This window comes from Rhinoraja longicauda, unplaced genomic scaffold, assembly GCF_053455715.1.
Source record: "Rhinoraja longicauda isolate Sanriku21f unplaced genomic scaffold, sRhiLon1.1 Scf000283, whole genome shotgun sequence".
NCBI lineage: Eukaryota > Metazoa > Chordata > Chondrichthyes > Rajiformes > Arhynchobatidae > Rhinoraja > Rhinoraja longicauda.
Genome location: NW_027601501.1, coordinates 75,361 through 93,103, shown reverse-complemented (window position 1 = coordinate 93,103; position 17,743 = coordinate 75,361). Strand labels below are relative to the sequence as shown.

Sequence of the window (17,743 nt, the reverse complement as noted above, 5' to 3'; positions counted from 1 at the left end):
AAACGCTAGTTTTATCCAACACACCAGGGGGAATTTACAGAAGCCAATTCAACTCCAATCCCGCACGTCTTTGGACTGTGGGAGAAAACCAGAGCACCCAGAAAAAACCCACGCAGTCATAGGGGAACGTACAAACTCCCCAAAGACAGCACCCATAGTCAGGATTGAACCCTGGTCTCTGGTGCTGTAAGGTAGCAACTCTACCACTGTGACACCCCATTGTCATTTTTTAATTAAAAAAAAAAATTGCTTCCTTTGATCAGTTGATCAATTGTTTTGATAAATGTATATCTGACTGTTGGCTTTATACCACTTGTCTCATTTCCTTTCACCAAATTCATTACTTCACCCTTCTCAGGATTGAATTCAGTCTTTTTTTTTTGTTGCCATTTCACCAGAATTTGTCTCTGCTATCTGAGACAAATAGCAGCAAGAAACATTTGCCCAGGCAAGGTATAGCTATGAAAGTGAGTTTTGGTAATCACAATATAAAAAATTGAAATGAATAACCAAACCCACATGAATCTTTGGAGAGAAAGATTGTTAAAGGCACTTCCCAGAGGGAGGGATCCAATAATTTTGAAGTTCAGTCAATGGACTTGCTCTCTGAGCAAGACATCTGGACTAAGACTAGCCACTAGCTCTCTCAGCTTTACACCTGGAAACCTCATTAATTTACTTAAATAGGATAACGTTAACAGTATTATTTAATCTGTTTTTAATGGCAACGACTAGTTCCTTCCCACTTTGCAGTGAATTCCATGCTAATGGACTAAATGTCTGACCCGCACACTGTTCAGGTTGTACTCCCTTAACATTCACATTTTGATGAACTCCAGTCTTTTTGATTATTTCCAGGGATCCCTTGTCCCCTTTCATTGAAACCAATGTAGAAATCTTGCTGCCTTCTCGATTGTGGTCCACCTTGAAATTCTTCTCTGGATGTTTATGATGTTGGATATCCTTTCGCAATCCCTTGCCGAATTTGCCTTTCATTCGACTTGAAGGCCTGACAATTAATTGCCCCGACAATGGCATTTTCTAGAGATTCCCTTGGAAAGGTTTTTTTTCATAATTTTTACAAAACTAGTTTAGATTATCTTTCAAGATTGACATCTTGTCACACTTTCGCGGAACACCCTCGCTCAGCCCGCGTGAACCAACCTGATCTCCCGGATGCTGGACACTTTAATTCTCCTTCCCAATCCTACACAGACCTTTCTGTCCTCGTTCACCTCCATTGTCAGAGTGAGGCTAAATGCAAATTGGAGGAACAGCATCTCATATTTCGCTTGGGCAGCTTGTGGTATGAATATTGATTTCTCTCACTTCAGGCAGCCCCGGTATTCCATCTCTCTTTATCCCTCCCCCACCCAAGTTGCACCAGCTTGTCATTTTCACCCTACAAACGGCTTACAATGGCTTGTTTCCTTTATCATCGTTACTTTTTTGCACACATTTATTCACAAAATGCTGGAGTAACTCAGCAGTTCAGGCAGCATCTCAGGAGAGAAGGAATGGGTGACGTTTCGGGTCGAGACCCTTCTTCAGTTTTTGCATATCGTTCATTCATTGTCTTTTTGTTTGCATATCTTTCATTCTTTATCTCTCCACATCACCATCTTATATCTCTCGTTTCCCTTATCCCTAACCAGTCTGAAGAAGGGTCTCAACCCAAAACGTCACCCAATCCTTCTCTCCAGAGATGCTGCCTGTCCTGCTGAGTTACTCCAGCATTTTGTGTCTATCTAAGGTGTCTTTTATTCTCCTTTTATATTTGCCGTAGTTTGATGCCTGCAAGACAGCTGCTGCATTGAAAATTGCTTACTTTCTAGCATAATTTTGTGAAGAGAGAGCTCCCACATGTCAAGATCCATCTTAAACCAGCCTTGCTCAGTATTTCTTCAGATAAAAGGATAGCAAATAAAATGTAATTTTATTGTGTTTAACTGCATTCACTTTTTTTATATGCAGAAAATAAATCTCTTTCTCCAGATCCATAAATTTCACTTTGCTTTACAGTTGCATCCAAACCAGTTATCTGAGTGTCAGGTTATTAATTTTTATTGTCAGCAGGCAGCACAATTGCTGAATTGCAACAGTCCAGCAATGTTTCGGCTCACTATATATTCAGATAGGAATGTTTTTTAATGTATATGCTTCAATTCATATAGAGTAGCCTGGTGCAGCTGCTTCTTGTGCACATATTCTATATCAAAAATAACACTGGGCTATGTTAAATTTGCAGGAAATGACTTCCTCTATGCATAAATCTTTATGATCACAGAAGATTTTTTCTTGTTCTAGGTTCTATACTTATTAAAATTGCAGGCATCACGTCATTAAAAATAATGTTATATATCAAAATATCCAGTAGGTTTTAATCTCTGCTGTTTTCAAAATAATATGCATCAAGACTAGAAACAACTTTGTTAATTTTAGACCTGCATTATAATAAAAGCCTACGTTAACATTTAATCCCAATTAAAGTAATTTACACTGTGTAGAAGGTATTTGGTGAATCCAAATGTGTTTAACGCAAGCTGCAGTCCCCATCATCAAGGTTATACTAGTGGAATAATTTCCAGTTAACTCAGAGTCATTAGTCTTGATGTGGTTAAATATGAAGGTTAGTGTTAGAATCTTGAGCTTTATATTTTCTACCAGTTCATAGAATTCCCAGAGTTATTGCTGTATTGATATGACACCCAAGCCAAAATTTAAGCATCCATTCATTATCCATTCTTTTGCATTTATAGCTGTAATAGTTGTAAAATATCCAGCCTCCAGTCATTCGTTTTGTTGATATTAATCTTGAAACCCTTGATGATACTCCGGTATCATTTGCAGAACTTTATTTTAAACCCCTGCTAATGGCATTAATCCCCTTTCATATAGGACTGTATTCCATTCTCTTATTGCAGTATTTGCTTTCGTATTCCATGCAATATTCTTTTACACAATTTTTGTTTGGAATCCTTTGTTCCAGTCTCAATAGAAATGGCAATTTTTATACATTTGTTTTTTTTCCATTTGGCTGCGCATGTTATATAGAATACACCTCCTGAAAAGAAAGCTGTTTCATATCCTTACCCTCCCAACATCAAACGAGCCTCTGATATGTAAATGCAGCCTTGGGAAGAATAGATGCAAAGCCTCATTTTGGATGGATGCCAAAACTTTCTTTCTTATTTGAAACGTGAGAAGAGCAGCTGACCAACAATTTACATGTGAACCACAGCAGAACACATCTGGGAGGCAAAACTTGACTGTTGGTCTGCGGTGGTCTGATATCTCTTTTGAAAGAGTAGAAGCATTACATTTGGTATTTTTGACATGATAAGAAACTAATATTTAAATGTATTAATTGGATTTGTATCAGAGTAGTATTTAGTACCAACTCCCATCATATAATTTTGCTGACATTTACTGCATTTTATGGAAGGCCAGATGTGTATTTCTGAAGATAGACATAAAATACTGGAGTAACTCAGCGGGTCAGGCAGCAGCTCTGGAGAACATAGAGAGGTGACGTTTCACTGAATGCTAGAGTAACTCAGCGGGTTAGGCAGAACCTCTGTATAAAAGGAATAGGTGAAATCCTTCCTCAGACTGTAATTCTAATTCTAAATATTATTGAGTATTATTCCTTTTTGTATAAAATAAAAGTAAGTACTTTGCTACCTCTAAAAATCAAGTGGTTCCATTATTCCCATGCATATTGAGAGATTTTTTTTCAAAAGAAATATTACAACATTAGCAATGAATCAGCTTCCCAGCTTGCCTCTGTCATTGTTAATTATCGCAAAATTATTTTTGCTCTTGTCAGATTCCTACAGGCAACAAGGTACATCAATGTCACTGTCATCAGTTTTAACTTGTAGAAGTTTGCTGTCTGATTATTTGAAAATATGTCCAATCCAGTTATCATATTACTCCATTATGGCAAAGCTATTCCATAAGTATTTTTGATGTAGATGGAGAGTATCCCAAAAGTAATGTTGGAGAATACAGAGAGGGGAACTCAGGGATTGGTATGGAGAGTATTGGGATGGTGCCCCAGCATTGGGCTTGGACAAACAAACCAGGACTCCTCAGGCGTTGAAAATCCAATTGCTATCTGTTCAAGGAAATGGCTGGGAGCTACAGGCCAGTGAGTCTAACATCTGTGGTCAAAAAGTTACCAGAGAGTATTCTGAGGAATAAGATATACATGTATTTAGATGGACAAAGGCTGATTAGGGATAGTCAGCACGGTTTTGTACGTTGGAAATCGTGTCTCAGGAATCTGGGTTTTTTGAAGATGTAACTCATAAGGTAGAGGTGGGCGGAGCTGTGGATGTTGTATATATGGATTTCAGCAAGGCATGTGACAAGGTTCAGCATGGTAGGTTGCTCTGGAAGGTTAGATTGCATGGGATCCAAGGGGAGAAAGCTGACTGTGTAGAATATTGGCTTCATGGAAGGAAGCAAAGGGTGATGATGGAAGGTTATTTATCAGACTGGAGGCCTGTGTGCCTCAGGGTTATGAGGTTAGGCCCATTGTCATCTACATCAATGATTTGGATGAGAACATACACGGCAGATTATCAAGTTTTGCAGATGATACAAAAGTGGGTGGTATTGTAGATAGCAAGGATGGTTGTTAAAAATTAAAATGGGGAGCTCAAATCACAGAATGAAGTTCATAGCGCATGTCAGAATATAACATGTGATGCGGAAATTAAATGAAAAATGAGAAACATTCCATTTTGGAAGAAGAAGTGGCAACACCTGTTTAATTTGTGTTAAAGTGCCTGCAGGGAAAGCTGACAAATATCCAGTAGCCCGGGCCAATGTGACACTCAAAGAAACCGTACGAGTTTCCAGAAGAGGAAGTGCATGTGTGTATGTGTGTGGAAACATGTCTTGAAGAAACTTCTAGTGTCTACAGAAATACATCAGCTGCAAATTAGAATCAGAACACATTGCAAACCTTAGGGAAGAAAGGAAAATTAACCTACAAATGATGCATCCAATTTTGGTCGTTTTAGGAAGAAATGGACTGAAGAATGGAATATTAGAAGATATTTGTACATGTTTACATTGGGTAGTTCAATGATATGTGTAATAGAAAGCATTCTAAATATCACTTGGCTATAATTTATCTACAGAAATTGAGGTTGGATTGAATGCATTTTTATTCCGTGAAACAACAAAAGCGATATGTGGCAATATATTAAAGGCAAACCTGATCTTAATTTTTTGTTCAGAAAACTGTAGCAAAAGTTTCAGCTGGTGGTATTGAGTTTACGTGTTATATTGGTCCTGCCTCATTGCGGAAAGAGTGGTATTACGGAGAAAAGTGGATAAATTAATTCAACAATTTAAGATAATTAGTAATTCCAGCCTCATCTCACATTGTCACAGATGACTGCCAATTTATCAATCTACACTACCTCCGGTTTCCTCCCACATGCCAAAGACAGGCAGGTTTGCAGGTTAATTGGATTCTGTAATTACTCGTGTATGGGTGTGTATAGGATAGAAAGTGGGATTGATGGTCAGTGTGGACTTGGGCCAAAGGACCTGTTTACAGGCTATATCTCTAAACTAAAGTAAACTCAATGTCCATTATTCACTTCATCGGTATTTGTTTCCAATAGAAATTGTTTCCGAAAATGAATTTTCTTTACATTGCCTTGTGAATTATTATTATTATTATTTCAGTATCATCCACATTTTTATAGCATGCCATTTATAGTCCTATTTGATATTTTTACAGCATTTTAAGAAACAAAAGCGGCTGATTCCAGAAAGAACAATATGGAAATACTTTGTTCAACTTTGCAGTGCCTTGGAACACATGCATTCTCGGCGTGTCATGCACAGAGGTATTGTATATACATAATGCTAGACGGCAAATCTTTATGCTGACACGGTCTTAACACTGGGAATTGAATTATTGGAATGGTCCACATCTCAAACCAATTCTGCAGAAAGGACAAAGGTAGCTAGTGGAGCCCACCTGACATACGGGTCGATATCAATCCTTTTAGTTCAATCAGCTCTTTCCAATGCCAGTGGTAGAATTGCTGGTAATTAGTGAAAACATTATGAAGGAGTTGGTGAACAAATGTAGATAATGTGGAAGGAAAGGATTTTGAGGTTCAGACAAGTGAAAAGAGAAGCCTTTTATTCTGCATTGTATTATAGTTTATAATAAATAACGCTGGAAACACATGGCAGCTGATTTACTTAGTTTGCTCATGAAGAATTGACCATGGTATTGATCTCACTGTGGATGTTAAAACTTATCTTTTTAATTTAAAGCAATGTTAAATCCTCCTAGCTACATACTATGTTTATGACTAAAATAACAACATTTGTTTTATAAAGAAGATTCAAACTGCACTGGCATAGTACAAGTAGTGTAGTATAAACAGGGCTCCTAAGGTCAAATAGTTAGTTTGATAGGCTTTATCACTTGAGTGTGGATCTCTGGTTATATAAAGCTGTTGAGCTTTTCTACTCTCTCACCAGAGTTGACAGTATGGTAATAGTGAGCATCACACAAATGTCAGTCCCGGATGAATAGTGTTCCTGTTGTGTGTGCAAAAGTGTGGGCCTCACTTCAGTTTGAACAAGTGAACACAAAGTTCTGATCAAAACAGTGGGCCACAGCCAACACATTACATCTGATTTCTTCCTCTTTCACACCCTGACAAATCAATTTTAACTGCTTCCACACTGTGCAGTTCTTAGCTTCAAACTTTGCTCCTCCCTACTGCTTTAATTAGAGGCCATGTCATACATGACGTGGATGTCCTGGCAGCCTCTGACAAGATAGACAGCTCAGGGAAAGCCTTGTAAAAAGGGGTATGTTTTTATAATGTCACGATTATGTAGTTAAGGAGAGGTCGGGCAAACTTGGATTGTTTTCTCTGGAGCATCAGAAGCTGAGGGGAGGCCATTAGAAGTATATAGAAAATGATGGGTGGCATAGATAGTGTAGATGGGAATCAGGAACAAAGGAGCAGAATCTTTTTCCAAGGGTGGAAATGTCAAAGCCTGGAGGGCATATCTAAGGTTAGAAAATGAATGTCCAATGGAAATGTGCAGGACAAGTTCTTTGACACAGAGAGTGGGGAGTCCCTGGAATGTGCTACCGGGGGTGGTGGTGGAAGCATATACAATTGTGGTGTTTCAGAGGGTTTTGGATAGGCACATGAATATGCAGGGAATGGAGGGATATGGATTATGTGCAGGCCGATGAGATTAGTTTAATTTGGCATCATGTTCGGGGCAGACGTTGTGGACCAAAGAGCCTGTTCCTGTGCTGTGCTCTGTGTCGACTCTATTCACTTTCTTTTAAAAATGGCATACCTTGTACTCATGAAAGAAAAGAAGCATGAAGTATAATAAGATTAGATTCCTTAAATAGGTAATTGACAGAATATACCTATATCACTCTGATAATTTTATTATGAGGCCAACATTGTGAAGGACGAGAATTTGATGAAGCGTGGGAAATGTCTTATCCTTTGAGTTATTTGCAGATTCAGTGAAAATTTATAAAAACAAAGGACCCATTGAGTCTGCGCCAACCAAAAAGTGCCAGCCAACCTATAATTAATATTTCTGTTTTCTGTGCGGTCTAGACAAAGTAGATAACAGCTCCTATCCGTGATCTCTATTTCAGCTTGGGCACTGCTTAGTGTGGTCCCTGGGATGCCAGAGGAATTGTAATCCCGACAACGTCAGGCAGAGGTTTTCAGCAATAAGGCAGAAAATGTGGTTAGAAGAAAAATAATTTTGAGGCAGTCAATAAGGAAGCAAGAGCAACGAGCCTTTAACACTTCAGCATGTTAGTACAGTCCTGAGCATAAGATATGGGGGAATACTAGGGATAAACGTTTTTACATCTGATGTCTTGTGCAGAGGCGAATTGGATAGGTACACAAAAGGAATTATAATCTACTCGGCTACAGGCAAGGAGCATTCGAAACAACTGCACTATTTTACATAAAGCCAGAAAAAGAAGCTGAGTGAATAACCCAGTGGGTCAGGCAGCATCTCTGGAGAATGTGGACATGCAACTTTTCGCGTTGGGACCCTCCTTCAGAATTATCCGCAGCTGCCTAGAAAAAGGTGTATCATTGTGTCTGAAGAAAGGTCCCAACTTGAAGCAATCATTCTCCCATTTCCCACTGTTTTTAGAAAAAGCCAGTGTGGATTTGTGAATAACTTCCTGCGGTGAAACAATTCAATAATTTTTGTACAAATGAACCAAGGTTCCGTGCTTTGCCTTTTGATAATGGTTTTGGGGAACAAATTTGCTTTCTTCGTGTGAAAGCACCATGTAAATCTATGACGTGAAGAAATAATTCTTGTTGCAAAAATAGTAACAAGAAGAAAGTACGTTATCATTCACAGCCTTGTTTCAGTTCTCTTGCAGAGCAATAGTTCTTGTGTCAAAAATAGTAACAAGTCAAAATGTACGTGATCATTCACACTCTTGTTTCTGTTCTGTTGCAGATATAAAACCAGCTAATGTGTTCATTACAGCAACAGGAGTAGTAAAGCTGGGAGACCTCGGCTTGGGCAGGTTTTTTAGTTCGAAAACTACAGCAGCACATTCTTTAGGTGAGCAATCCTGCACAACACGAATCCATCTAATTACAGGAGTGGGATGTATTTCATTAGGAGTGTGAACAAAACCATGTGTCTGCTGTAAATGTAGGCAGCAAAAGGCAGGCTCCCCGACGACTATTGGGTTATCTATTTCTTTGTGCAGTTAGGGGGTTTCCTGTTTCTTTGACCTTTGCCATTACACAGGGCATGTCTGGAAGTAACAAGTCCAATCTTGCTACTGATACAAAACCCTGATTAGACAACAGTGTAATAAAGACCAAAGAGTTTATGATGAATAGACTGCTTTAAGACTGCACGCTGAGCTAACCCATTGATCTTTCCTGAAGTTTATAATGCAGAGAACCTTGAACAATCGGACAGCTTTTTTATTGCATTGCTTCCTTATTTTTCAGCAAGTGTTTCCAAAACATGGTCGCACCGACAACTTAATACTTTGTTTCTTCAACCAAAATTTTAAATGAAAGAACCCAATACTTAGCTGTAGGTATTAAAAAGGACAAAGTTAATACACAGCTTTCAACAGTCCTAATCCATATGGGAATATGTAGGGCATTGGATTGCTTGGACTGCAAATAACAATTTCAAATATTTTGAAACTCCCTTTATCTTCCTTGCTTGGGAATGTAGAGCTGATATTCCTCACACAGCAGTGGATATACAAGATACAGAAGCTTGAAAGAGCACCCCACCAGACTCGGGAATAGCTTCTGGCCGGTCCTTCCGTAAACTGGGGTGCTCTCAGATTCTCCTCTACCTCATTGCGGACATCAGACTTTGTCTATGGAACTGGTGCACTACAATGCTGAGCACTATATTTTGCACTGTATCTTCCCCTTTGCTCTACCCATTGTACTTGATATTGGCTTGATTGTATTTATGTATAATGATATCTGATTAGATTGAATAGCTGCAAAACAAAGCTTTTCCTTGAACCTTGGTACACATGACAACAATAATCCTAAACCTGAATATAAGCAAGATAGTTGCTGCGCTGGTTAGATAGAGATTATTTACAATGCTTATGAAAGCGAAATGTGTTGGAGCACTTATTACAAGCTGGTATAATATGTGCAGGGAGATCTCCAGTTACTGGAACAAGGAGAATATCATTTTCTAGGGTCCACCTGAATGTCCAAAATAGTGAGATGATTTTTATTGGTTTAGAAATCTAGTTTGAGCACACAACCAAACCTTTTATTTTTCAAATAGATAAGGGATCAAATATGGGGCGACACAGTGGCGCAGAGGTAGAGTTGCTGCCTTGCAGTACCAGAGTTCCGGGTTCGATCCTGACTACAGGTGCTGTCTGTATGGAGTTTGTACGTTCTCCCTGTGACCAAGTAGATTTTCTCTGGAAGCTCCGGTTTCCTCCCACACTCCAAAGATGTACAGGTTAATTGGCCTTGCTAAAATTGTAAGTTGTGTAGGACATTGCTTGTGTTCGGGGTGATTGCTGGTCGGTGTGGTCTCAGTGGGCGTTTCCACGCTGTATCTCCAAAGCCTAAAATCGTACCTGATGGTGGTGCAGCAGTGACTGCTACTGCCTTGTAGCTCCAAAGACCAGGGTTTGATCATGACCTCTGTTGTATTCTGGGTTTGCACGTGCAATGTGTTACAGAAGAGACTCTGGTTTCCCACCTCTCAAGTATGTGCTCATGGGTTAAATTGGAGAAAATAAGTTATTAACAGCAGTTTTCATCATATGCATTTCTGATGGGAAATCAAGGGTGATAAACAGCACAACCTACATGAACAATTTATGCTGGTTAATATATTTATTCCTGCTCATAATGGTGTTGTAACTCCTGTTGAAAACCAGCTGCAATCGTTCCTCAGTTAGTGTTCCTCGGTCAGATCTGTGAACTGAGTGCTGTCTTGACCTCTGTCACTTACTGCTTCCAAACTCAGGAGCATCTTCACAGTACAGTTTATTATTGTTGCGTGTACTGAGGTACAGTGAAAAGATTTTGTTTGAGTGCTATCCAGTCAAAGAAAAAACTATACATGATTACAATCAAACTGTCCACAGTGCACAGATCAAGGGAACAACATTTAGTGCAAGATAAAATCTGATTAAAGATAGTTCAAAGGTATGATTATTTTCTATAGCTTCAGCTTGGAATTTATCACCACCCAGTTTTGCATTGCAGCAAGAGACCTTTTGAAACTGAAAATGTAATCTGCCACCATAACAAGAGTGCGGTCTGTAAATTCTCCGCCCTGTTTATTAAAGAATTGGTATCAACAAACACATCAGTCCTTTTCCAGGAAGAAGCAAAGGCTTACGGTTCCCACATTGGATGGCTTCATTGAAAATGAATAACATTAATTGTAAAGTTTATAGTTAAAACAGTATTGAAATAATGCTTTCTGTTGGCTGTTAAATGTAAGTCTTTGTTGGTAACTGGTGAGCAAATTGATGCAAGGCTCATCTGAAGTGTCACTTGAGAATGAGGGTAAATTTTCTGGGTGTGGCCTCAGTAGTTGAAAGGGTTCAAAGGTCTTTTATTGTCACGTGTACCAATTAAGGTGCAGTGATATTCGATTTGCCGTACAGCCATACTAAAAATAGCAACAAGATACACAACTACATAAAAGTTAACATAAACATCCACCACAGAGGATTCCCCACATTCCTCACTGTGATGGAAGGCAATAAAGTCTAATCTCCCTCTTTATTCTCCCGCGGTCGGGGCAGTTGAACCATCCGCGTCGGGGCAATCAAAGCTCCCGCAGCCGACGTTTGAAGCCCCCACGTCGGGGCGGTCGAAGCTCCTGCGGCTTGGAGCTCCCGAAGTTGATCTCTAACCAGGGACCGTGAGCTCCTCGATGGTAAGTCCAGCAGGCTCTCGTGGTTGGAGCTCCCGAAGTCGGTCTCCAGCAGAGGTCGCCAACTCCTAGATGTTGGGCCGCAGTGCGGACGGAGATACCATACAGAAAAAAAAAATCACCTCTCTATCGAGGAAAGAGATTTAAAAAAGTTTTCCCCCCACATAAATCATCATAATCATAATCATACTTTATTAGCCAAGTATGTTTTGCAATATACGAGGAATTTGATTTGCCATACCAATAAAAAGCAACAAGACACACTCCGCGTCGGGGTGATCAAGCTCCTGCATCGGATGGATCTGGGCTCGCATGTGCCGAGCGATCGGTTGGGGCTAGTCGAACCTCTTGCGACTTTGGAACTTCCTGACATCTGTCTCCACCCGAGACTGCAAGCTCCTCGATGGTGAAATCTGCAGGTCGCAGTTGCAGCATCGATACCAGGCAAGGGATCACAGGCTTCGATGGTAAGTCCACGGTCCCACAGTGGGGCTCAGTCAGTCCTGAGCAAGGCCTCCAGCTCCATGATGTTAGGCCGCAGAGCGACCGGAGATATGATCCGGAAAACAATCGCATCTCCGGCAAGGTAAGAGATTGAACAAAGGTTTCCCCCCACCCCCCACATAAAACAAACCAGAGAACATGAACACCAACTTTTTTTAAACAAAAAAGACGAAAAGACAGACAGACCATTGGCTAAAGAACACTAAAACATACATTTAACACATACTATAACACAATAAAGGAGGAATGGATGAGACCGACTGTTGGCTAGGCAGCCATCGCTGGCGCCACCCGGTGGTTTTTGGGATTGGCAGTTTGGAAGTTTTTTTAAATGTACCTTTTTATTACATGTCCATAAATTAATATTATTGGAAACAGGCAGCCATAGAAAGATGACACAATATCACCCGGTGATAGTGGTGGACAATTAACAAATTATGCACATAATTAAAGTCCTAGAGTCATACAGGACGGAATCAGGCCGTTCGCCCCACTTCGTCCTTGCCGGCCATGATGCCCCACCTACACTAGTTCCACCTGCCTGCGTTTGACCCACATCCCTTTAAACCTTTCCTAACCATATACCTGTCCAAATGTCATTTAAATGTTGATATAGTACCTGTCTCAACTCCCTCCCCTGGCAGCATGTTCCATGCACCCACCGTCCTCTGTGTGGAACAAAATTGCCCCTTGGGTTCCTATTAAATCTTAATGGGTCATAAGTTGAAAATAAATCATCCAAGAAGTAAAATGAAATTGCCAACTTCAGTGAAATCAATAATACGGTTTGCAGTTTGTCAGATCATTTCTCTCTGTTACATACTTTAAATGGGTCTGAATATTACCTCTATATGTTTACTCCTGATAAGGTATCGATGCTTTACAATTGGTCTAGCCATTCTTTTGGCCCTAAGTAGAGTGCATGTTTTCAAATGTTTAACTTTCGATCTTCATTTAATTTCAATGGTCTTTTTTATGAGTAGTTGCTTTATTGCCCAAACTATCCGGGAAGATCTGTTAAAATACAGAAGGATACAGAAGGATGGTAAAGGTAGATACTATCGTGGCATTTAAGAGGCACATGGATATGGAGGGATATGATTATGCAGACAGATGGGATTAGTTTAATTTGGCATTATACTCAACATAGACATTGTGGGCTGGGGCATGTTCCTAACTACTGTTCTATGTCCCAGTCTAAAATTGTAGTTGTTTGAATGCTTCAATTTTTAGATTTGTGAAGACTAGCTCAACTATCATTACCTCTCTGAATCTACTTTTGGAATTACTCTGACTTTCAAAAAGCTGAGAAGCTGCATACTGAAATGTTTTTCCTCCCCCCTGTGGATTGTCATGTAGATTCTCCACACCCACAAGCTCGCATGTTCTTCACTGCCAATTATTTGCATCATATTTTATGGTAACAAAAGATGATTGTTGTTGACCTGTGCTGCTCATATGGGCTGACTACATGTTATGCTTAATAATTGCTTCAATGTGATTTGGTTTCTTGTAGGGTAAAAGATCTTAGTTGCTGGTGCTTCCAAATTATTATAATTTAAAACATGCAAGAATGCATAACTTTTAAAGTAAACCCCACAAATAATGTATTTGTTTTCCTGAAAATGATTAGTGCTATAAATAGTGGTAAGGATAGAGTTGGGGAAAGAGATTGTGGAAAGATTCGTTGATGGAATGAATTAGTGATAAATTAGCAACAATATGGGGAACCTGGCATTTATTTTAACTATGCATTGCAGTGTGGAAGTAGTGCCATTGAACAGGACTATTCTGTGTGTAAGTGACATTGGTGGTGCTAAAAATTATGAGTTGAACATCAAAATTACTTTCTTGGTTAAACTAAACAATGAGTGATTTGAGCATTCGCACCTTCAGTCCTACTATTTAAGTACCTGTGTTTTTCTTTTTTCCTTTTACTAATTATATTTTGTTACATATAGTAAAGATTTTACAGCATACTGTATGTGTATTTATGTGAGGAATTCATTGCCACAGATGGCGGTGGAGGCCAGGTCAATGGATATTTTTAAGGCGGAGATTGACAGATTCTTGATTAGTAAGGATGTCTGGGGTTCTGGGGCGAAGGCAGGAGAATAGGGTTGAGAAGGAAAGATAAATCAGCCATGATTGAATGATGGAGTAGACTTGATGGGATGAATCGCCTAATTCTGCTCCTAGAACGTATGAACATGTGCATATGCTGTAATTATTGTTTGCTTCGCGCACACTTTATTTCGTCATTGGTTGCCCAAAGTTTGTTCTTTGGTGGAAGCAAGAAATTGAGGTCATTAGGTTGTTTTAAAGCAGAGCATTGTTGCAAAACGATTCCTGCAAAACTCATACTGCTTCAGGTTAATAAATCTTGTAGGGGCTGCACAGTGGCGCAGCGGTAGAGTTGTTGCCTTACATCGCCAGAGACCCGGGTTTGATCCTGACTACGGGTGCTGTTTGTACGTAGTTTGTATATTCTCCCTGTGACCGTGTGGGTTTTCTCCAGGTGGTCCAGTTTCCTCCCACGCTCCAAAGACATGTAGGTTTGCAGGTTAATTGACTTCTGTAAATTGTCCCTACTGTATAGGATACAGCTGTATACTGGCATTCGTCCATCTGCGAGAGATGATGGTGCGGCTTGGCGTTGTCCTGCTTGGAGAGGGGGATTTTTCATCTGTGGTTTCATCTCACTGTGCCCAGCAAGGATGAAGTGTCTTCTCCATTTGATTTGGCCGCTGAGCCTGGCCAGGTAAATGGGAATACAAACTTGCCCAGCATCTGCATTCTCCTCTCGACCTGATGGGCTGATTCCAGAGGAACGGCGTGGCTGCTACGCCTGGGGCCTACTCGGTTGCAGGAGTTGCCGGAAGGCGGATGCACGAGGGATCAGTCGACCGTCTTTAGGGACTCCAGCTCCAATGCCTTTGGCTCTCCTGAGCCTTACCCACAAGGCAGCGGGGTGCTATTTAACCCACAGTTGGGACCTGGTTGATGGACGTCAGGACATGTCCACACGCCGGTGGGCCTGCACGTTGCATCTTTGGGGGCCAGAGTTCCTCCCAGATCCCCACGCAGTTCAGCCTGGGACTGAAGGTGGCCCCAGTTACCATGTGTTGCCACGAGGAGGCACTGCGAGAGTCTTGATGATGCAGAGGTTATGTACTAGCAGGGGGAGGCTTACGCACTCGGCTCCCTTTTTCGCAAAAATTGCTAGCCAGCGGCATCTGGATTTATACCAGAGCACTAGACACATGCAACACCCTGTGGCTCACGCCACCAACACACAGGATACAACTAGTGTACGGGTAATTGATGGTCGGCATCGACTTGGTGAGCTGAAGGGCCTGTTTTCACACTGTATCTAAACTAAACTAAAATATTTTAAGCATTAACACCTTAATGTAAATTGAATTTTCTCAGAAATGTCTGAAGTTCCGTAAGTTTTATTAATGAAACAGTGTTTTTTTTAATTCAAATTTGTTTAGTTAGGGAAGAAATGACTTTAAGCATCTGAAATCCAAAATGGGAAAAGATGCTGCAGAAATGATCCCAAATCTTGAAGTTAAGTGTGCTTTCCTTCAAATGGACTTGAAGACCAATTCAAGTGTATCATGTTACATCGGACCTGACAACCTGTATGATATGGCGCTGAAGCATCTGGCTTGAGTTCTGTTCCATGATTCTTCTGTGCATTATATTTTCATTTCTGACCAAAAGGGTACATTAGGAAACTTGTCGAAACAAAAAACTGCTGGTGCTGGTTTATACCAAAGATAGACACAAAGTGTTGGAGTAACTCAGCGGGTCGGGCAGCATCTCTGGAGAAAAAGAATTTGTGATGTTTCGGGTCGGGACCCTTCTTTAGACTGAAGAAGGGTCCTGACAAAAAAAAAATCACCTTTCCTTTTTCTCCAGACCTGCTGAGTTCCTCCAACACTTTGTTTCTACATTTGGAAACTTGCCTATTAATATTAACACAATACTGAAGTATTTAATTCTATATATCATTAGCACGTGTATTTTTATAAACCTGGGACACAAAAGAAATGTAGCCAATGCAGAAAAAAATAGATAATTGAAAGCACTGTACTTGAGAAATAATTGTCCTATTCATTGTGTTTTATAATGTACACATTATAACATTTTTATCCTTCTACAGTGGGAACGCCATATTACATGTCCCCAGAGAGAATACATGAAAATGGATACAACTTCAAATCTGACATCTGGTCATTAGGTTGCCTGTTATACGAGGTAAGCTGATATGGTATGAGCACCCCAAGTGCCAATGGTGTTCTCTAGAGGTAGGAACAGTGACCTTGAGAAGGCACTGAGTAAAATGCGTTTTTTCCAGTGTACAGATAAAGGGTACAATTGATTGTAATCATGTGCTGTCTTTTCTTTCACTGGATAACTCACAAACTAAAGCTTTTCACTGTACCTCGGTGTACGTGACAATATTAAACTAAACAATCCTTGGTGCTGAATGTGTGGAGTTTGCAAGTTCTTCCTGTTCCTCCAGACATTCAAAGTCCTCCATTCCAAAGACATGCCAATTGGTAAGTTAATTAACAAAAGATAAATGTTCCCTAGAGTGTAGGTAAGTGATTGAGAACAAGGAGAATTTTTTTAAATGGACTGTTTTTGGATTGGTATAGCTATGGTTGATGGTTGGTATGGGCTTGATAGGCCTATTTCTCTGGTGTATCTCTCTGTGACTCTTTTTGTACAGATATCCAACAGTTTCTGGCATGAGATATTTTATTCCTCAGGTAAATTGAAAGTGTGGAAACTCTCCAAAGAGCTTTTTAATGATTGCTGACCATGAAAATACACATTTGCCTATTAGTCTGGCCAAAATTCCAATCCATATCTGATCATCACATCCTTTCAGACCAAAGATAGACACCAAAAACTGAAGTAATTCAGCGGGTCAGACAACATCTCTGGAGAAAAGGAATAGGTGATGTTTTGGGTTGAGATTTGTCTGAAGAAGGGTCTCGACATGAAACGTCACCTATTCCTTTTCTCCAGAGATGCTGTCTGACCCGCTGAGTTACTCCAGCTTTTTCTGTCCATCTTCGGTTTAAACCAGCATCTGCAGTTCCTTCCTACACATCCTTTCAGATCTTGAGTTCCCTTAATTGGGTAAAACACTTTGAAATGGAACGTTGCATAAATAGCGCTTAATGTAAAAAGTTTTTATTTTACTAAAGTTAAAAGTAGAATGGAGAACAAGTATCATTTTGCAAAGAACTTCACCTCAACTCCCATGATCTTATCAAAGACCATATTTGTAAATAACCCAAGCCCATTTTGAGCTGAATTTTGACATTGGTATTATTGTAGGATTCTATCTTAAGTATTATAACTGTGATCACAATACCTATTGAACTCTCACAAAAATCATCATCTACCAATCCACTTTAGTCTATGGGGCATGGGCTGTAAACTATAAATTGCATTTATTACAAGAGACAACAAAATCTGACGTGAGCATACATTTTCAATTATCATTAAACCTCCTTAAGGCTTGAAGAAAAGCCTTCAAGGCTTTTTTGAGTGGATTAATAATGCTCAACCTGGACCAGAATCATAACAAAACTTGTAATTAGTGTCTCATTAACCACCACAGGTCCTCAACCTCAATTTCAATGACGTCTGAACATGAAGAACATTAGAATTAAGAAGAGAAGTAGTCCGCTACTCCTCAACCCTGCTCAGCTTTTCAGTAATACCTGCTTTCTTCCAGAGCCTCTCCATT

General features: G+C 40.0%; 1 protein-coding gene across 2 annotated transcripts in view; it reads left to right on the top strand.

The window, feature by feature from the left end:
- Nucleotides 1-17,743, top strand: part of LOC144590751 (serine/threonine-protein kinase Nek7) — a 77,744-nt gene that overhangs the window by 37,400 nt on the left and 22,601 nt on the right. For both annotated transcript variants that reach the window (XM_078395167.1, XM_078395166.1), the window contains 3 exons: nt 5,765-5,873; nt 8,518-8,625; nt 16,139-16,233. In XM_078395167.1, coding sequence (XP_078251293.1) covers nt 5,765-5,873; nt 8,518-8,625; nt 16,139-16,233 — 312 coding nt within the window. The remainder of the gene's footprint in view (nt 1-5,764; nt 5,874-8,517; nt 8,626-16,138; nt 16,234-17,743) is intronic.